The sequence below is a fragment of the Bison bison genome, unplaced genomic scaffold (genome assembly GCF_000754665.1).
Source record: "Bison bison bison isolate TAMUID 2011002044 unplaced genomic scaffold, Bison_UMD1.0 scf7180017864483, whole genome shotgun sequence".
Classification (NCBI taxonomy): Eukaryota; Metazoa; Chordata; class Mammalia; order Artiodactyla; family Bovidae; genus Bison; species Bison bison.
The window spans coordinates 949384-970155 of NW_011495043.1; the positions used below are offsets into that span (position 1 = coordinate 949384).

The 20772-nt window shown below is 41.0% G+C and overlaps 1 protein-coding gene across 1 annotated transcript in view; it reads right to left on the reverse strand.

Annotated features, from left to right (window-relative positions):
- UST (uronyl-2-sulfotransferase) overlaps positions 1-20772 on the reverse strand; it is a 321018-nt gene that overhangs the window by 164285 nt on the left and 135961 nt on the right. The window contains exon 3 of the mRNA XM_010862570.1: positions 19431-19474. Coding sequence (XP_010860872.1) covers positions 19431-19474 — 44 coding nt within the window. The remainder of the gene's footprint in view (positions 1-19430; positions 19475-20772) is intronic.

Below are 20772 nucleotides of genomic sequence, written 5' to 3' on the forward strand. Positions count from 1 at the left end.
CACTAGAGTACTAATTGGATATCAGTACATACCAATAATTAAATAGCTCTTTACCTTTCTAATTGGATAAAATCATAATCTATAAAAGTATCCTACTATGTCATTGATTAAAAATACATTATGTAAATCTATTAAAAATGCTCAGTAACAAAAAGCACTTTTGATAGGGAAAAAAAAAAACCTGGCTAAAACAAATTGATCTAGCTTGAACCAAATGCCACAAAACATATATAATCAAGTTCATTTAAAACATTTATCCTGAAAGGTTTCAACAGGTATTACAAATGGACAGTTGTTAAAATAATATTTATAAATATTTAGCAATTCAGATCAGGACCTGGTAAAACACAATTCATCAATTAGTGGCATTAGGGAATATAACTTAGATAATGCAATTTGTACTAGGACTGTGCTAAGCATTTTATATGGTTTCTTTCAATCAATCCTTTTAACAACTCTATCAAATAGAGACTTCTGTCTCTATTATACAAATGAGAAAACTGAGAATAACAGACATTCAGAAATCTGACCCAAATGACACAGTAAGAGGCAGAGTCTAAATTTGTAGGCAAGCTTACTAAGCTCTAGAAGTTGATCTCTCATTCACTGTGTTACAATAGCAATCATGCTAGCAACATCACTCCTCAGTGATTATCTGTTATCTCAACAAATTTTGAAAGTTTAGAAACATCTACTGGATAATCCAGGGCTCCCCAGGTGGCGCTAGTGGTAAAACCCGCCCTGCCAATGCAGGAGATGTAAGAGATGCGGGTTCAATCCCAAGGTCAGAGAGATCCTCTGAGGAGGGCATGGAACCCCATTCCAGTATTCTTGCCTGGAGAATCACATGGACAGAGAAGGCTGGAAGGCTATAGTCCATACGGACACAAAGAGTCTGATATGACTCAAGCAACTTAGCACGCATGCACCGGATAATCCCTATAACTTGTCTAAGTAGACAGACGACAAACCCAGATCAGTTTTTTTTTTTTTTCCTCTTCTGATATTTTTACCCAGGATGCAGTTAAATTTTAGCACAGAATCGAATTTTAAATACAGGAACCTGAAATCCTCATACAACTACAGTCTGCCTATTTCCCTTAATGCCCAGACATATATTTCCAACAGGATATTCTTTTTGCCCAAGGCAAGGGGAACATCTGGTTTTGAAGAAGAGAGAAAAAAATGGGAAAGGCATGAGAATAAAATTGGAGAAAGAAATGAGTCCGTACAAGAAGGGTCCCCCTTTCCAGCCCACCTCTGATTATGAGTGCCCTATGGCACCATACGAAGCCAGCACTGCATCGTGCAATCATGCTGGATTCAGCTTACATCACTGGCAGGCCCGCTGCATACCTCTGAAATGGCCAGATGAAAGGATTCCTCTAGGTATGCATAATCAGTACATATCCTTTAAGCCAAAAAGGATGTATAAAACATGTTCCGTGCCCTTAAGGAATTACTATATAGTTGGGGAGATAAAAACATATACACACAGGCGACAGTTACAGTGCATAATAATGGTTATCATGGTATATGCTCTCCACTGTAATAGGAGAGTATTATAAGACCATAATTAACATTGTGGTGGTTTATAGTTTTGTACACTCTGATCTCTAACAGGAGCTCAAGGCTACCTTCATGGAGGAGGAGGAATCCTTAAGGTCATGCACTGCTCAAGGACAAAATTAGGCCATGGTGGCAAGGAATAAAGCTCTCAAGATACTGTATAAAGGTTTTTAAAGCCATTTTCCACTTGGCTGTCTATCTTGGCCTCTTCCTGTTGTTGGCCTGCTTCACGTTGCTTTTTTCCTCCAACGTTCCATATAGCTAATGCAATAAGTAAATGGTTCCCAATTTCCCTTACTGAGGGAAAAAAGGCCAAGAGGGAGCCTGTCTATGGCTTCAGGGAAAGGCTACGGGGAAGAGTCCAGCTGGTTCTGCTCTGACCCCTGGTCTCGAGAAAATGGCTATCATTCCCTTTCTATGTCTTCTCACCGTCAGATAAGGGACAAGCTAAAAGGTCACCTTCAGGTGGTAAAAGCTCAAGGTCAAGATGAGCGTGTGAACCCGGAAGAGAGCTGCAGGCTGTCACTCATTCTGCCCTTCTCTAGGCTTTAGGTTTCAGGAGCAAAACAAAACCCTGTACCTCCACAGAGTCAAGCCAGCTCACCAGAGCAGCAGGCCACAGTGGGGTTCACTTGTTGAGGGAGGTCCTCTCAGGAGTCTGGGAAAAGAGGTTGGCAGTTCCCTGAGGACCTACAGCTTCAAGAAACAGGCCATCCCCATCTCTACCGATCAGTGACACAGCCAGCACCTTACAGCTTCCAAAGCACTTTCACAAGCAATATTTCCTTTCACAAAAATGTGAATGTGAAGAATACAGGGAAATCATTACTTTCATCTTATAAGTGAGAAAAACAAAACTCGGAAAGAATAGTTGGCTTTTGTCAGTTCTAAGAACTAGTAGGAACTGGAGCCTCGGTTTCTATTGGGATCTTCAAGCTCCTTGTTCTAAAGTGGTCACACAATAGAGTCTCCAGGTAGGGCAGCCACTACCCAGGTAGGGCAGGTAGGTGCAGGATTTAAGTAGAGCCCCGCAATATGGGTAGTCTAAACAGCAGCAATCCAGAGAATGATTTAAAGACAGCAAAAGAGACACTGATGTATAGAATAGTCTTTTGGACTCTGTGGGAGAGGGAGAGGGAGAGGGAGAAGGAGAGGGAGAGGGAGAGGGAGAGGATGGGATGATTTGGGAGAATGGCATTGAAACATGTATAATATCATATATGAAATGAATCGCCAGTCCAGGTTCGATGCACGATACTGGATGCTTGGGGCTGGTACACTGGGACAACCAGAGGGATGGTATGGGGAGGGAGGAGGGAGGAGGGTTCAGGATGGGGAACACATGTATACCTGTGGCGGATTCATTTTGATATATATGGCAAAACCAATACAACATTGTAAAGTTAAAAAATAAAATAAATTAATTTAAAAAAGATAAGCATCATAATGACTCAACTATCAATGAGAGTCAATAATTACTAAATGATGCTCTGATTGGGGGAAGAAGAATGTTCCTTTTCTATTATACATAAAATAAGACTGCTCTTCGTGGATTCAAGAACACAAACTCTGAAACATTAGGCTATCCCTTTAAGCAATCTTGTTTTTGTCCTAATCCATTATGGATTTGTCATCCATGAATTATATAAACTTTTATGAGGACTGATTTATAGTTTTGGCCTGCACTATCAATTGGGCAAATGAAATCCAGGGGTTCATTATCCTCCACAAAAAGCAGAATTTTCCTTCAGTTTTTATACTTTTATTTAAGATTTGCAGGACACTGTGTCTATTTATTTCAGATCAGAGATGTGTTTGAGGCCTTGATGAACAGTTTTGTGTTTACCTCAAACATATATTCCTTCTGGCTTTATAGATTTTGATCATTTTCCTGTGCTGATATGTTTGCAGAAATCCGTTTAGTCTTTTCTTCCATCTTCCAAGATCATTCTAGTTGTTACTCTCTGGATGTTCTCCAGCTCAATTATGCCTCTTTTGCTCTTTGTTGACTAAAACTGCATATAATCTTCCAGGTATAGATAAATCATAGCTTGCTCATGGCACAGCTACGATCTCTGCTGGAGGACTGCCAACATTTTGATAGCCTCTTCGGAATGCAGTACTATACTGGGTGGCAGCTGACAAGGACACTGGGCCTAGTAGATATTCCTGTGGTTTAGCAATAGCCCTCAACCCTCATCCTCCCAAAAGATTAGAGTTACCTGCAAACTCAGAGATTTTTCTTGGCATTTCTTCTTCCAGGTTACCAGTAAAGACAAGACATCAAATATCGATAAAAAGTGCCTGTTTATACATGCAAATCTCTTTCTCTCTCCCCTCAGTTAAAGTAAAAGTGAATTAATTCAGTTCAACACATGTTTCTAAGTGCAAAATACCAAGTCACTAAGGGAACATGATTCTCATAAATAACCAGGAAATTAAAGATATTTCATTAACATGATAAAGAATATCTATCTTCAATGAAATGTCAACTAAAATTATACTTACTAATAAAACATTTGTAGCATTATCATTAAAGTTTCAAGTAATACAAAAGATGTTTTTATAACCACTATTCATTGATTTGACAAATATTGAGTGCTACTATGTGCCAGGAATTTGCCGACAAAGGTCCGTCTAGTCAAAGCTATGGTTTTTCCAGTAGTCATGTACAGATGTGAGAATTAAACCATAAAGAAGGCTGAGCATGGAAGAACTGAATCTTTCAAACTGCGGAGCTGGAGAAGACTCTTGAGAGTCACTTGGACTGCAAGGAGATCAAACCAGTCAATCCTAAAGGAAATCAATCCTGAGTATTCATTGGAAGGACTGTTGCTGAAGCTGAAGCCCTAATAATTTGGCCACCTAATGCAAAGAGCTAACTCACTGGAAAAGACCCTGATGCTGGGAAAGATTGAGGGCAGGAGGAGGAGGGGAAGACAGAAGATGAGATGGTTGGATGGCATCAGTGACTTGCTGGACACAAGTTTGAGGAGATAGTGAAGGACAGGGAAGCCTGGTGTGCTGCAGTCCATGGGTCACAAAGAGTTGGACATGACTGAGCGACTGAACAACAACAACAAAATATGCCAGGTACGTGTTATAAATGTGGATGACATGGTGATAACTGATACCCAGTGCCCCACCATTGACTTTATATTATTTAATATTATTCTGGATAATGTTATAAAACCTGAAACAGAATTAGAAAGGAAGAGATACAATGAATATTGTTCCTCTGTTAGGTGAATCTCTATTAAGAAAAAGAATGGAAAAAGTATTAAAATAAAAAGCTCAGATATGTGAGTATATATAATGCACAAAGTCAATAATTTTTCAGTATTCCACAGTTAATGTAAAATACAGTGAAAAAATATTTCATTCAAAATAACAACCAAAAAAAAGGTAAAATATCTTGGAATAATTTTTTGTAAGAAATGCAAAAGCTTTTTATGAAACTGAGGAATGTTATAACTAAGAACATTCAGAGAAGAATAAACAGCACCAACAAGTTCTTGCCCATTAAAAATATGAGAACAATGAGGAGGAAACAATAGAAAAGTTGGAAGTCCCAGTTGAAAAACTCTTCCAGATCATAGAGCAAAAATACAAAGAAAATAAAAATAAAAAGAACAAAGATAAGAAATATAACCAATTAGTCCTGGAGGTTCAACATCCAAATGAGAGGAGATCCAGAAAGACAAAAAGATAGAATGCAGAGGAAAAATCATCAGTGAAAAAAAGTCAAGCAAAGATCCCAGAACGGAATCAGTTTCCTGATCACAATGTCCACTGAGTATTGACAATAGTACCTGAAAAGTGACACATTCTAGGCACAAAATCACAAAATTTTAGAATACTAGGAATAAGAAGCTTCTATACGGACAGATGAGATTTCCATATGAAGGGTGAAGAATAAGTCTTCTCAACAGAAACACCAGAAGCTAGAATAAGGTGGGAAAGGACCATTAACATTCAGAGGGGAAACGATTTTGATGCTCCCAGTCCCCTTGCAGCTGAGCAGTTCTGGCCAACTGACTACTCACAGAAGTAACATGGGTCATCTCCAGGATGAAGGCATGAGAAGTCTCACATATTCCCAGCTCCTCTCTCCAATGCCAGAGTGACATGAAGGTCCAACCTGAGATAGTATGAGCTGGTTGGACGGCCATAAGATGGAATGAGCTCCTGAAACGAGCTTCCCTGAGAACCAGTGGACCCACTGGTCTCACTAAGGGTCTTAATTATAAGCAAGATATAAACTTATGTACCAACTGGATTTTGCATCACCCTAGCCCATCCTGGTTAATACAGATTCCCCATCAGGAATTTCATTCCATCAAACAATTAATCAAGGATAGAATAAAGACCATTTTCAGAAACGCAATATTTCAGAAAATTTCCATCCCATGCACCTTTTCTCAGTAGGCAGAGGAAAGGGAAAGATACACGTGGAAAGCAGAATAATGTCCCCCGCCTCCACTAAGGATGTCCACGTCCCAACCTCCAGAATCTGTGAATATGGTTTGTTATAGCACACACACACAAAAAGAGAACTTTTGATGGGAAGATTATCCTGGGTTAATCAAGTGGACCCAGTTTAATCACGAGGGTCCCCATGAGCTGAAGAGGAAGTGGGGAGAGAGAGATCTCCGAGATCAGAAGATGCTATAATACTGGGTTTGAAGATGGAGAAAGGAGCCATGAGCCAAAAAATGCAGGTAGTCTCTAGAAGCTGGAGAAGGCAAGGAAATGGATTCTCTTCCAGAAGAGCCGTGCCAGCTCTTTGGTTTTAGTTCAGTGAGACTAATTTCAGACTTCCAGAACTATAAGGTGATACAAGCCACTAAGATTGTAGTTAAGTTGTTGTAGCAGGAAGGGGAAACTAACACAGCATAGGATGCAGGAAATGGGAGCGAACAGAAGAGAGTGAAGGGACTCCCAAGGCATATCCAAGTAGGAGGCTGAACATAACCAGCCCAGTGCGAACAGGTGAGTAGGCCCAGGAGAGACTTCTGCAACTCGACAGGGACAAAAGTCTAACATGTCTGGAGACACTGAGAGGATATTTATACAACTGGAGAAGAGTTTGAGGATAAATTGGGGATCATAGGAAAGCATGAAAATGAGTGTACAAAACAAGACAATTAGTTGTTATAAAGAAAACACAAAGATGAACAGTAATGGAAACCTTATCGTAATGTCTTAGTGGCCGTTTTATTATTTCCTAGTGTCAGTAATAAAAGCAATGGGTACTGATTTAGCCCAAATAAAATACACCCTGTTCAGAGGACAGGAGATGAGAAGGATTTTGTGTGGTAGTGGCAGGTGGGCTCTGGTGAAAGAGCTAAATCCTTCTGTTCACAGGAGGATGTCAGTGGACAATGCCTAAAGCCAGGGAAAAGCAAGAAGTAACATAAGCAAATTATTCAGAAGTATGAAAACTAGCACTAAAGACTCAAAGGAGTTTAAAGTACTTGTTCTCAAGAGCAGAAAATAATGGGGAAGGGTGTAGTCAGGGTTCACTTTTTCACAATAAGCTAACGAGGTATTTGGTGCTTCAAACTCTGCATTATGTATGTACATAAAGTCACAAGGACTGGCAAACTATTGGCAACAGAAGGTACATGAGACTTTAATATTCTTAATATAATATAAAGACTGGACAGAACTGTGAAAAACTCTTCGTTACAGTTTGCCTCTGCGTGGTGGCACTATGGGTCATTATGTTTTCCTGCTACTCTATAATTTTCTGTACTTCCCAAATCACAACAAAATAGGAGCATGTATGATTTTTAAAACAACAACAACAACAACAAAAACTGATCAGATGGTCAAGGAGGAAATAAAACAAACAAGCAGAAAGAATTAGATAACTATATTGGGAACTGTTAAGATGATTAAGTTATTATAACTTTGAAAACCCCGAGGCCAGTTGTTAACCCTGCCAAAGAATAGTGGCATGGGTTTTCCTAATTTACTAAAGCAATTTCTAGATTAAATATGCTTTCCAACAACAATGAAGTTTTAAAATTTCATGCTTCATGTAAAGCCCTTCATTTTTTTAAAGGCAGCCCAAACCCAACAGCATGTTAAGTGTATGATCATAACTGGTGCTGCTTTGGATAAAGTTTGGAGAACGTCTTCTCAGTGATAACTAGCCCTTGGGCCTTGGAGAGTGGGGTGGGGCAGATGCTAAAAGAACAATTACATAAATCACATATTTTTAAACCCATGGTTTTACAAAAAAAGAATTTTTAACTAAAAAAAAAGTGGAAGATGTATTTAATAGTGCTAAACATTTGTTGAAGAAGAAATGGATTCATTACGTTCTTCTTGGGAAAGACAGAATACATTACATGCTCATAAAATTGATACATTTAGAAGTACTGTCTCTGAACTTGTATAAAGATCTCTGCGGAAGGTTGAAATCCCAAGAGGCCACTAGCTGTGCCAAAACTTCCATGTTGATGGTTGAGAGCTGGGATGAGTCCAAAGGAAGAGCGAAGCCAGAATACAGGTGACTTCAGGATAAGATTATGTAAGGCTGATTTTTTTAACCTTCTAAGCTATTGATTACTCATCTCAAACCAAATACCAAAGCATAAAGTTCTTTATAGCACACACTGAGCTCAGACACCCAGACTTATTCAAAAATATTCAAGTCATTAATTTTCCTATCGTTTGCAGTGATCAACGAAATGAGAGGGTGGAAGGGACACCTTCAAGGTCATGCTCATCAGAGTGAAACTGATTCCTAACTCCCTGCCTCATTCTGTCCTGCCAGTTCTCTCTTTCTCTAAACCTAATATATTTATCATGAATCATTAAACACAAACCTATTACCCAGTGCAATTGGTTCTTCCATAAAATGAAAAGCAGCTTTGCTTTCGTCGTTTTTTAAAAGGACATTGGGTAAAGTCAGGTGTGAACACAGAGAACGATATGGGCTTTAGGAAAAGTTAAATGGCCAGGGGATGGTGGAAGGCCTTGCTTGGAGTGCTGAACTAGCCCAGGGAATAAAAGAAGGGATAACAACAGGACCTGAAATTTTTTCAGGTTAGGAGATGGCATCTGGTATGCCAGCTGACATTTAATTAACTGCTTTCAAAAATCCAAAGAAAACAAGGTTGGGGGTTGGGAGCGAGGCTTACTCTACCTTACAGCAAAGTGAGCTACCAGAATTTTGAAAGGCTGTATAAAGGAAAGACCGAGAGTATTAAGGACCCAGTACTGGCAGCTTCCCTGTGTCTGGCATCATGCTGAGTGCTTTCCATTTGTCACATTTAAGCCTCATGGTTCAAAGAGGTGGATATATTACAACTATTTTCTTTTGAAGTAGAAAACGGAAGTTTAAAGAGGTAAAGTACTTCTCGTAGGGTAACTAGTTACACAGCCAGAATTTGAACCAAGGTCTGATGGCAAAATCCATGTTCCTCCTCCTAGTCACCAAGAGTGAATATGAAAGTCAGATGAGGATTGGCAAGTCGAAACTGTAATGTGTTTTGAACATACGGGGTGGGTACATTGGGTATATTGGGCATGGGTGTATTATTTGTCTCTCTAATTTTTTGTGTTTGTTTGGAATATTTCATCATGTAAGAATGACTCTCTAGATACTTCATTGTTCTTGCCTTAGATAATAATAAAAAGATATACGCTTGTGGGAGAATGCCAACTTTTTTTTTCCCTAATGGAAATCCAGATAATGTGGGTCTTTGAGCACATCTGACTCTACAGCAGGATGAAATGGGGGCCCTCTTCTCAAGAGCCATAGCTTCAGGAACCGTGGACACGGAAGCAGGCATACAAGGCGGGCCCAGCACACAGCCGTTTTGTGCCAGAGGGGTGTGTGCTTCTTGCAGACTTCACAGACAGAGGAAAACAAGGTGGATGGCCATGCCTACATCCTAAAAAAACAGTTTTGAGGGTTTAGAGGAAAGAAACAAGAAATTGCTTTTCCTCTTGAATCTTAGCTCTACTCTTTCCAGTAAAAATTGATTGTGACCAAACGTACGTGAATATCAAGTTTAGCAATCCTGCCTTGGGGAAAAGGGGCGTTTTGGATGCAGAAACCCTCTCTAAGTTGATGGATGCTTGGCCAAGACACCTGCAAGTAACTGTACTCTCAGTATCTTCCAGAAGTCACTCACCTGCTATGATTACTAAATATGTGGGCTTTCCTTCATAGGCTCCAAGCAAGGAATGGAAAACATGGTTTCTTCACTAGAGAACATTAGAACACCTTCTTTCAGAAAATATATCTCTAATTTTAAAGGAGATATTGAAAGGGAAAAACCAAACCAAAACAAATATGCACTCCATCTTCCTAACTGGATTGTTGCTGATGTCCTTTTCAGAGAAAAATATAAAATGTATAAAAAGTATAAAATGATTTTTGAGTATTAAAAAGCACAATTTGAACAATAGATACAAATTTCAAATGAAATAAATTATGAAGAATATTGGGGACAATAAAATAGCAAAAGACAGAAGAATTATAAAGAAAAAGAAATTACCAAGAAAAGTGAAGCCGGATAGTTAGGGAAAAAGTGAATGTTGAAAAACACTGGAAAGTGCACTTAAATTATCCTAATGATAGATTTCTAAGGATAGTTTCAATGCTTATTAACTTAAACCAAATAATGCCTAACAGGGTATATAACACAACGCTATCCTGGTAATTGAAGGTATAAAACTCAGTCCATTTGAATATTTTCTAGGACTGCCATAACAGAATATCACAAATTAGGTAGCTTAATGCAAAAGAAGTTTATTCTCTCACAGTTCAGGAGGCCAGAAGTTGGAAATCAAGGTGTCAGTAGGGCTAACTTCTTTTTGAGGGCTCAGAGGGGAATGTGTTCCATGTCTCTCTCCTGGATTCTGGTGGTTGTCAGCAATCCTTGGTGTTACTTGACTCCAATCTTTGCCTCCATCATCACATGGCCTTCTTCCTGTTGGTCTCTGTCTCTATGTCCAAATTTCCTTCTTCTCACACGGACATCAGGCATATGGGATCTGTTGCTGTTCATTCGCTCAGTTGTGTCCAACTCTTTGCAACCCCATGGACCACAGCCCACCAGGCTTCCTATCCTTCACTATCTCCTGGAGTTTGCTCAAACTCATGTCCATTGAGTCAATGATGTCATCCCCAACCATCTCATCTTCTGTTGCCCCCTCCTCCTCGTGCCCTCAATTTTTCCCAGCATCAGGGTCTTTTCCAGTGAGTTGGCTCTTCGCATCAGGTGGCCAAAGGACTGGAGTTTCAGCTTCAGCATCAGTCCCTCCAGTGAATATTCAGGGTTGATTTCCTTTAGGATTGACTGATTTGATCTCCTTGCTGTTCGAGTCTTCTCCAGCACCACAGTTCAAAAGCACCAGTTCTTTTGACTCTCAGCTTTCTTTATGGTCCAACTTTCATATCCATACATGACTACTGGAAAAACCATAACTTTGGCTATATGGGCCTTTGTCAGCAAAGTGATGTCTCAGCTTTTAAATACACTGTCTAGGTTTGTCATAGCTTTTAGGGCCCAGTATGACCTCATCTTAATGTTATGACATCTGCAAAGAGACTATTTCCAAAGAAGACTGAATTCCCAGATTCCTGTGGTTTGGACTACACCATGTCTTTTGAGGGACACAGGTCAATTCAGAACTGAATTTGTCATTCTTCACTCTTTTCCTCCTAGATAACTTTTTTCTACAATACAATTATGTCAGTGTGGTCTCCATCTCCTTAGTTGTCATTTTTTCACTCCTTCCTGTTAAAGCCAAGCTCCTCAAAGCAGTTTATAACTCAATTTTCCACACACCACTCCTCAAATCCCAGTAGCGAGCCCCACTCCACCTCACCCTGTCTGTACCAGACTCTTTGACTTGGTTTGTTCTTCTTATTCCATTTTCAGGGCTCCCACTTGGAGGGAAGGTCAGGCAGAACCTCCTGGATTAATCCTTATCATACCACCTAGCCACCTACTTAATGTATTAGATTGGATCTGTGCGCTAGCCTGTCTTTCCCACTAGAGTCTAAACTCCTTGAGGGCAGGGAGTGTACCTTCTGCAGCCCTATGGCCTCAGCACCTAGCAGAGTTCAACACAAATCTGGTGCACAGTACACGCCTGAATGAATGAATGGTTGTCTGCACAGGATCATTTAGACTAACAAATACATCCACCACAGAACCATGTGCTCTCATAGTCTTCAGTTCCTTGAAATCTTAAGACACAACTAGATTATATTAGTGAAGTCGCTCAGTCATGTCTGACTCTTTGTGACCCCATGGACTGTGGTCTGCCAGGCTCCTCCATCCATGAGATTTTCCAGGCAAGAATACTGGGGTGGGTTGCCATTTCCTTCTCCAGGAGATCTTCCCGACCCAGGGATTGAACCTGGGTCTCCTGCACTGTAGGCAGACACTTTACCATCTGAGCCACCAGGGAAGTCCTTATAATATGGCAGGGGATTATCTTCAGTTTTTATCATGTCTCCCTGAGTCCCAGCTCAAAGTAGTCACTCAGTAATTAATTGATACTAAAGGGAAATCCTGATGCTGGGAAAGACTGAAGGCAGGAGGTGAAGGGGACGACAGAAGACGAGACGGTTGGATGGCATCACTGACTCAACGGACATGAGTTTGCACAAACTCCAGAAGATAGTGAAGGACAGGGAAGCCTGGCGTGCTGCAGCCCATGAGGTCACAAAGAGTCAGACATGACTGCACAACTGAACACCAACAATAAAGGGGAAATTAGGGCTTCCCGGGTGGCATTAGTGGAAAAGAATCCACCTGCCAATGCAGGAGATGCAAGACATGTGGGTTTGATCCCTGGGTTGGGAAGATCCCCCAGAGTAGGAAGTGGCAACCCACTCCAGTATTCTTGCCTGAAAGATTCTATGGACAGAGGAGCCTGGTGAGGTACAGTCCATAGGGTCAGAAAGAGTTGGACATGACTGAGTGACTGAGCACACAACGAGAAATTAGCTTCTAGGGGGGTGGGTAAGAACTAACCTTCATTGAGCAATTGTTCATTGCCAGATATGGCACCCCACTCCAGTACTCTTGCCTGGAAAATCCCATGGACAGAGGAGCCTGGAAGGCTGCAGTCCATGGGGTCGCTGAGGGTCGGACACAACTGACGCGACTTAGTAGTAGTAGTAGTAGATATGGCTAAGTGCATATAAATGTCACCTCAATTAATACTACCACTTCTCATTTATTTGGAGATTTTACAGCATAACAAATTGTAAACCCTTTTCTAATGAAGCCATTTAAAAATAGAATCTCAAATACTAAATTAGCTAGCATATTACTTTACATATAAAAATAACATATATGCATTATATGTCAGAATATGTTTGTATACAAATGCAGATGTCAGTAATCTATCTTAAGTCTCAATAAACATTAGGATTCCCTGGAATCAGTTTTAGTGTTTTAGGTTTTGGGATTTTTTGTTTTTTGAGCAGTTCTAACTACTTGTATGGATTAATATTTCTTGATTTTAATTCTTTCTTAGAGGTGTTCCAAAGAAAATATACTTTTTCTTAAAAAAATAAAGAGAATAAAACTCACCCTACCTTGCAATTATCATATAATAGGTCCATATAATGTAATTATAATTAGATAATAATAATATATAGTATGTAATATAATGTAATTACCATATAATAGGATCTGCTAGCCTCTTTTAAAAATTTAAGACCCATTATGGAGTCTCAAATGATTTCTCTCCCTGTATCTTGAAACATTTTGCTAGTTCATCATCCTAAAACAATTACCAACCAATTATGCATCAATTATTCCCAAGTATGCTTTAAAAAGACTAAAGTAATAGAAAAAAATGGAAGATGATGGAATAGCTTAGAACTACACGCTGTCCAGCGATGACTGAAATGTTTTATTCTGTGTTGTTCACTACAGGAGTACTAGCCGCACATGGCTACAAAGAATGTGATATGTGACCAAGGCAACTGAAGACATGAATGTTTATTGTTTGAATTTTAATTAATTTAAATAGCTATATGAACCTAAGGGCTCCTGTACTGAACACTGCAGGCGTAGAACGATTCATTAAAGAAAATAGCTTGTCACTACTGCCTCACTCTTCATATTTTATTGTGCTGCCTAAAGTGTTGCATCATCTTTATGAAAGGTTTAGCAGAAGACTGGAAACACCATCTTTGTGGTTTGTTTTTAATATTCATTGAATAGAGCGGAGAATTTGGAATGTTTCATTCTCGCCTCTGATGACAAAGAGAAGGAAATCGATGGTTGGAGAGGTTTCCCAGGCATTAAAAAAAATCAGAAAAGAATGCTCAGAGTCAGAGCTCAGCACTCAAGACCCTGAAGATGCTGATGAAATTCAATTGATCATGAAAGTGAAACCTCAGACCATGAGTCTTCAGATGATGATATCCTACATTAATTCTTTCAGGCTAAAATGTCTATGAGGGACCAACATATTTCTAAGGACAAAAAGAAAATATGGTATTCCCATGCATTTGGTCATCAAGGGTAAGGACTTCATCAAACAATACTTGGGCTTTCCTGGTGGCTCGGATGGTAAAGAATCTGCCTGCAATGCAGGAGGCCCAGGTTCGACCCCTGGGTCAGGAAGATCCCCTAGAGAAAGGAATGGCAACCCACTCTACTATTCTTGCCTGGAGAATTTCATGGACAGAAGAGCCTGGTGGGCTACAGCCCACGGGGTTGCAAAGAGTCAGACATGACTGAGCAATTAACACACACAAACGATATTTTGCAATAAGAACCTGGACCGTCCTGAGGGGAGTTTAGGGGAGAATGGATACAAGTATAGGTATGGCTGAGTCCCTTTGCTACTCACCTGACATCACTACAACATCGTTAATCAACTATACCCCAATACAAAATAAAAGGCTTCAAAAAAAACCTAGACCATCCCATTTTGCTAAATGAATATGGGACAGTCTTTTTTCACCTTTTATAATGTCTGTATATCAAAATTTACTCTATACACAGTATGTAAATGAGCAAATGCTGATGGCAGGTATGTATACAATGGTGATTGGAAGGGAAAAGAAGAAAAATATTGACTGGATTGATATTTTTAAAAGTTCCATTGGACCCAATAGTAAATGGTGATGACTATTTTTCTGGTGTACTGAGAGTTAAAGCTTGTTTATCGTATTAGTTAAAATGCCAGAGAACTTATATATAATAAAAGGGTAAACCTCCAGAAATAAGGTCAAAAAAATTACTGTCTTTATATTAAATTAGTCATCTTGGAATGGTTAAAAGTGAACCCTGAAGCTACAGACACAGTCCTGGGCTGGAGTCACAAGTCCAAGACTTGGTGCATCCCTCCGGCAAGTTTTTCAGCCTCCCTAAGATCCAGTTCCCTCATCTGCAAAATAAGGATTAAATAACTACTTCTTCTCCAGAGCTTTTTAAAGACTTTTTTTCTAATGTGGACTGTTTAAGTCTTTTCTTGAATTTGTTACAATATTGGTTCGTTTGATGCTTTGGTTTTGTGGCCACAAGGCATGTGGAATCTTAGCTCCCAATCAGGGATCAAACCCGCAACCCCTGCATTGGAAGGTGAAGTCTTAACCACTGAACCTCCAGGGAAGTCCCCTCTCTAGATTTCTTTCTAATGTGTAATATTTTATTTATTGATTGATTCTTGGTTGTGCTGAGTCTCTTTGCTGTAAGGTTTTTTCTAGTTGTGGCAAGTGGGCGCTACTCTCTAGGTGCAGTGTGAGGGCTCCTCATTGCTGTGGCTTCTCCTGTTGCAGAGCATGGCTCTAGGACACACAGGCTATGGTAGCTGTGGCACGTGGGCTCAGGAGTTGTGGTTCCAGGCTCGAGAGCACAGGCTCAGTAGTTGCGGCACACAGGCTTAGCTGCTCCGCAGCATGTGGGATCTTCCCAACCCAGGGATCAAACCTGCGTCTCCTGCATTGGCAGGTGGATTCTTTACCATGGAGCCACCAGGGAAGCCTGTAAGTTTTACAGAGACTAAACTTCCATGCAAAGTGCTTAGCCGAGTGCTTGGCACATAAGAAATGATAGACATCAGTGATGGATAGAGATTTTATTTTTCTTGAGTTGCTTAGATCAGCTCTCCTTATCTATCCGACTTGGGAACCCAACATATGTGAAATAATATCTGTCCTTTTTGCTACCTCCAGAATTTATCATTGCCAATGCCAGCAGCTCACAACACCTTTGGCGGGGTTGGTGGGGTGGAGGTGGTGGCATTCCCCCAGCCCCACCCAGTTTTTAGACTGAGCAAGCATCACTTCAATGAACTCAAATTTATACAAAAAATAAGGAAATGAGTTAAAAAACCTCCTAAAAATCTCACCATCCGGACTGAACATCTTATTCTCCCAGGTTTCTCTCTGTGTACACACGACGTATGCAAACAAGTTTTAAGATGTGGGATCACACTGCACTGTTGTGTCACACCTGATTTTGTACTCAAAAGTATCTTTCTAGTTCATTCAACAGAAACCTCCCTGTTCAGTCTCAGTAGGGCTCTAACCTTCAACCACTAAATTCTGTGTACACACAAAGCGGTTGTAAAAAGCAGTCGACAAAAGAAAACATTAACATCTGCCTTTGAATAATGACTTAGATCAAAAACTGGGAGGTTAAAGTGGATTTGAAAAACAAGTAAAAGTCAGAGGCCTTTGGTTCTTTTCTATGAAAAAACTGGAGAGAATGAAGCCCTGGGCCCTGGATGAGCCATGTGGCACACACCCCAATTCCTAAATGGTAATTACTTGTGGAATGCGAAACTTGTGGAACTGAACTTGCAATAAAATGAGAACTCGCCTGTAAACCTCAGTCCATTTTCAGGGTTTCAAAATCCTACTTTATCTAGATCACACCTCTTTTAGTCTTGGCATCAAAAAGTTATTTCTGAGTGCTAAACAAATATGAAAACTGTGCATCTGGACTCAGTTGTGCTTCCTACTGCCAGACTGGGGGTTCACTCTGGAGGCCCCACGTGTGTGAGTCCTTATTCCCTGATACCACCATGTCCCTGAATATACCAGTGGTCTGCAGACTTAAATAACCAAGGCCTCACCTCGGGGGACACTCAAGGTACCCTTATCTGAAACTCTGACCTCATCACTTCTGGGGTTCATTTCCACTCTGCCAGAGGTAATAAGCACGGATGAAAAGATGTTAATGTACCAATATTATTTTTACTCATTTTTATTATTTCGGCTACTGCTTAGAAAGTGAAGAGGGTTTTTGCTACTCCACTCCTAGATAATGAAAATACAGTTATAGTGAAAGAATCTGTATTATATAATCTCTGCTGTATTACCTATAATCTCTGCTGGCTGAAAGAAACCATACTCCCAATTTTAAAACTTGAGTGGAGTTTATAAAACTGGATTTATTCTGAAAGTGACCTAAAATGATCTGATATGACTTGTGCATCATGGTTAAGTCTTAGTTGGGAGTGGCAGAAGAGAGAGGGGTGAAGATTAGTAGGAAGTGGAGAATGCAGAGCCAGGGAAAGCCCTTTGGGATCAAGGGGCGAGAGCCCAGCAAATACAGAATCCAGGCACCACCAGACTAGCAAAGAAGTAGGTAAGATGGCCAACTTGGCAAGAGCAAGGCCCCTAGACAGGCTAAAGGAATAGTTCCAGGTGAGTCACCAAGGACTGAGCTCCAGAAGGTAAGTTTATGGAAAGTGGGCCTGTGTCTTCTGACCAAGTAAAATCCTGTTTATCAGACCTGGAACCCAAAGTAATGGCCTGACATGCCACTAACAGCTAATAGACCCCACATGCTGAGTCACCTAGCCCCTTTCCCTGCAGAGCAGAGGGAGCTGGGGGTGGGGAAGGCTCACTTGGCCCAACTTAGGAGAGAAACACAGTTAGGGGTGAAGGAACCTAGCAGGCTGTCCACACCATCCTTCCCCACTCCCACTTATTTTCCCTCCGGGATAGGTTATTGACCAAAGAAAATATGTTTTCACCACAAGAAAGGTTACAATGGTGAGTCATCATTATTAATTAATAGCCTTTACGCAAGAAGCCATGCCATTCTCTCTAGGCTATTGGCAGTAAAAAATAACACAGAAAGTGTCCAGGGAACCGATTTTCTTGATATTCATGGTTTTAGAGCAGTGGATCTCAAACGTGGTCCCAAGACGTGCAGTATTCACCATCGCTCAGGAGCTGGTTAAAGATGCAAATTCTCCCATCCCACCCTGGACCTACTGCATCAGACACTTAGGGGTATGGGCCTGGAAATCCGTGTTTGAACAAGCCTCCAGGAAATCCTGATGCAAGCTAAAGTTTGAGAATACTGGCCGAGTGGAAAGAACCTGGGATGGGAGCCAGGAGACCTAATTCAGATTCCAGCTCTGGATCCCGTGGTCCAGTTCAGTGAAAATTAATGAATAGTCAGGATGCGCCTCTCCATGCATCGAGGCTAAACCCAAGGATGTGAGGATACTGAGATGAGCTAGATGCACTCCTTATCCTAGATGGTGTCTAATCCTCTATATTCCTTTGTTTCTCCAGGGTAGGAATGGCCTTGTCGTTGTTCTTGTTTTGTTTCCTATCTGTATTCCTAGTGCCTGCAGCATCACAGGCATTCAGTATATATGCAGTGGACCAAGTGATACACCACTCACCACTGCGATAAATTTCACTGTACCATTTATCAATAATCTTAATGCTATTCTAGTCTAGTTAACACTAGCTACCGTTTATTTAACATTTATCACATGCTAGGTGCTGAGGGCTTGTCATATATCAACTCGTTCAGTCTTTTTAGATGCCCTTACTGTGGGTCATATTTTCAACCCACTTTGCACATCAAAAAAATTGAGGCTTGACATATCAAGTTATCTGTTCAATGTCATATGCTGATAGCAGTAGAACTCTATCTAGAGTTCTACCAACTCTAGAAATACCTTATTCCAAAGCTCGTGGTCTTAAACATGGTAGAGTTCTTCTTTAGATCCCATAAATTCAAAAACCAGTTTTATAGTACATTTCCAGCCTCTAAGGTGAGTGCTTGATTTTCTCACTGTGTCCTTACAACTGCACTTTGGTGATATCACCTTAAGTGGTCAAAGAGCATCTACATTTTTCTCCTTTGTCAGTAGATTAATATTTGGTTTTCATTGAGGTTAAGAAAGTAGATAGTTGTGGGGAACTATACTTCACTGGATAGTTCTGACCCTTACAAATCATGCCAATATTGCTTCTAAGAGCAGAAGTGGTTGTGCCAGCCACGCCAGGCCAGGCTTGAAAGGACACTGGCGGAGAAGGCTGGCCCCAGGGGACTGAACCCTGAGTGGAGTAGCCCAGGTAAGCCAGGCCAAGGAGGAAGGGGCAGACATGAGTCGGGCCCAAGGCCTGACGGCATGAGGGGGCTGGGTTGTGGACACCCACATCATGGGCCAGCAAGGATACAGAGGCAAAGGAGGCAGCAACCAGGAGAAGCAGCCAGAAGTCCTAACTCAGCCCTGAGGCTCCCCTGCCTGGGAGAGCCACAGCTACTGATGAAATAAACATTGCCTCCTGCTCCCTCAGGGGACACTCAAGGGACCTTTATCTGGAACCCTGGCCTCATCGATTCTGGGATTCATTTCCATCCTGCTAGAAGTAAGAAACAAGGGTGAAAAGATGTTAACATTCCAACATTATTTTTACCCATTTTTATATTCTTTGCATGCTTCCTTTTTCTACTCACTGTTAATCAAAGATGAACTTGACACCCGTACCTACTATCTTCTTATGAACAACTCTGGGCCAAGAGGGATGTGGTTGGGTTGTTGGAGGCTATAGGTACTGAGAGAAGGAAAAGGGGCTTTAATAGCATAAGCAAAGATCTTACCTTACTAGGAGGTGGTCCATGGTCATCCAAGTAAGTGGAATTTCCTAGGAAAAAAAAAAAGAAGAAAAAGTTGATGACTTAATAGTTTTCAACCCAAAAGTCATGGAAAATAAGTATTTTAGTTATATTTCTATTCAGACAACAGTACCAAAGGAAAATGGGTAATTAATCTCCAGTTTGGTGATACTTTGCTGATACGACCAGGCTTGGTTAATAGCTTCAGCAGCTACAAACATTCTACCAACCACGGTGTGTATGCACACAGACATGGACCATTATTCCCCACCCAATATCTGCTAGGTTTACTTTAGGCCAGTGGTTCTCCAGCTTCAACACGTATCAGAATTACCTGCAGAGGCTGCTAACACTCAGACTGCCTGAACCCACTCTCAGAGTTCTGATTCAGTGCCCATGCGCATGCTAAGTCGCTTTAGTCATGTACAACTCTTTGTGACCCTGTGGACTGTAGCCTGCCAGGCTCCTCTGTCCATGGGATTCTCCAGCCAAGAATACTGGAGTGGGTTGCCATGCCCTCCTCCAGGGGATCTTCCCAACCGAGGGATCAAACCCATGTCTCTTATGTCTCCTGCATTAGCAGGCAGGTTCTTTACCACTAGCACCACAGTAGTTCTGAGAATCTGCATTGCTACCAAGCTCCCACGTGATGCTGCGGGTCCGGAAACCACATTTGGAGAACCGCTGCATTGTTTCTCTACTTTGTCTTGATTATCAATTTCCCTTCATCTTTTCAGTCTAGCTTGCTTCCGAAGCTTGATTTGTCTTCGCTAATAGCCACTTAGTGGTATGTGTGTGTTTTCAGAGTGTGTGGTTATTGTTTCCTGAGGGATAAAGACTCAGGGGGTTTCTGATAGGAACTAAAGCTTACTGAATTCCTTCTGGGTAGCAAGTACTCTACTAAGTGTTTTAAAGGTATTCGTTCACTTAATTCAAACATCAGAGGTGGGTTAGAATGATCCTCAATTACTGAGAAGAGAACGGAGGCCTGGAGAAACCCAGTAACTTGCTCACAGACCCACAGCTGTTAAGCTGCAGATAGGAAGGGAGACTGGTTTTTCCAGAAGGTGCTTGGCACCTGCTCTTCTGAAAAGCCCACCTGGAGTGTTGCTGTCTTCTGCTTTTGCACAGCCTGGGCACCACCAGTGTTACCAGCTGGCACCGTGTTTGATTGTGTAGGGGAGCCGGTGATGTGGTGAGTTTAGTGGGAAAGTGAAGATGACCAGACTTTCTAACAGAGCAAAATGTAGGAAATAGCCAAAATGCCAGGAGACTTACAGAAGACAGCAGATTAGGGAATAAGGTCAGTAAAAGGTGCTTTTTTTTT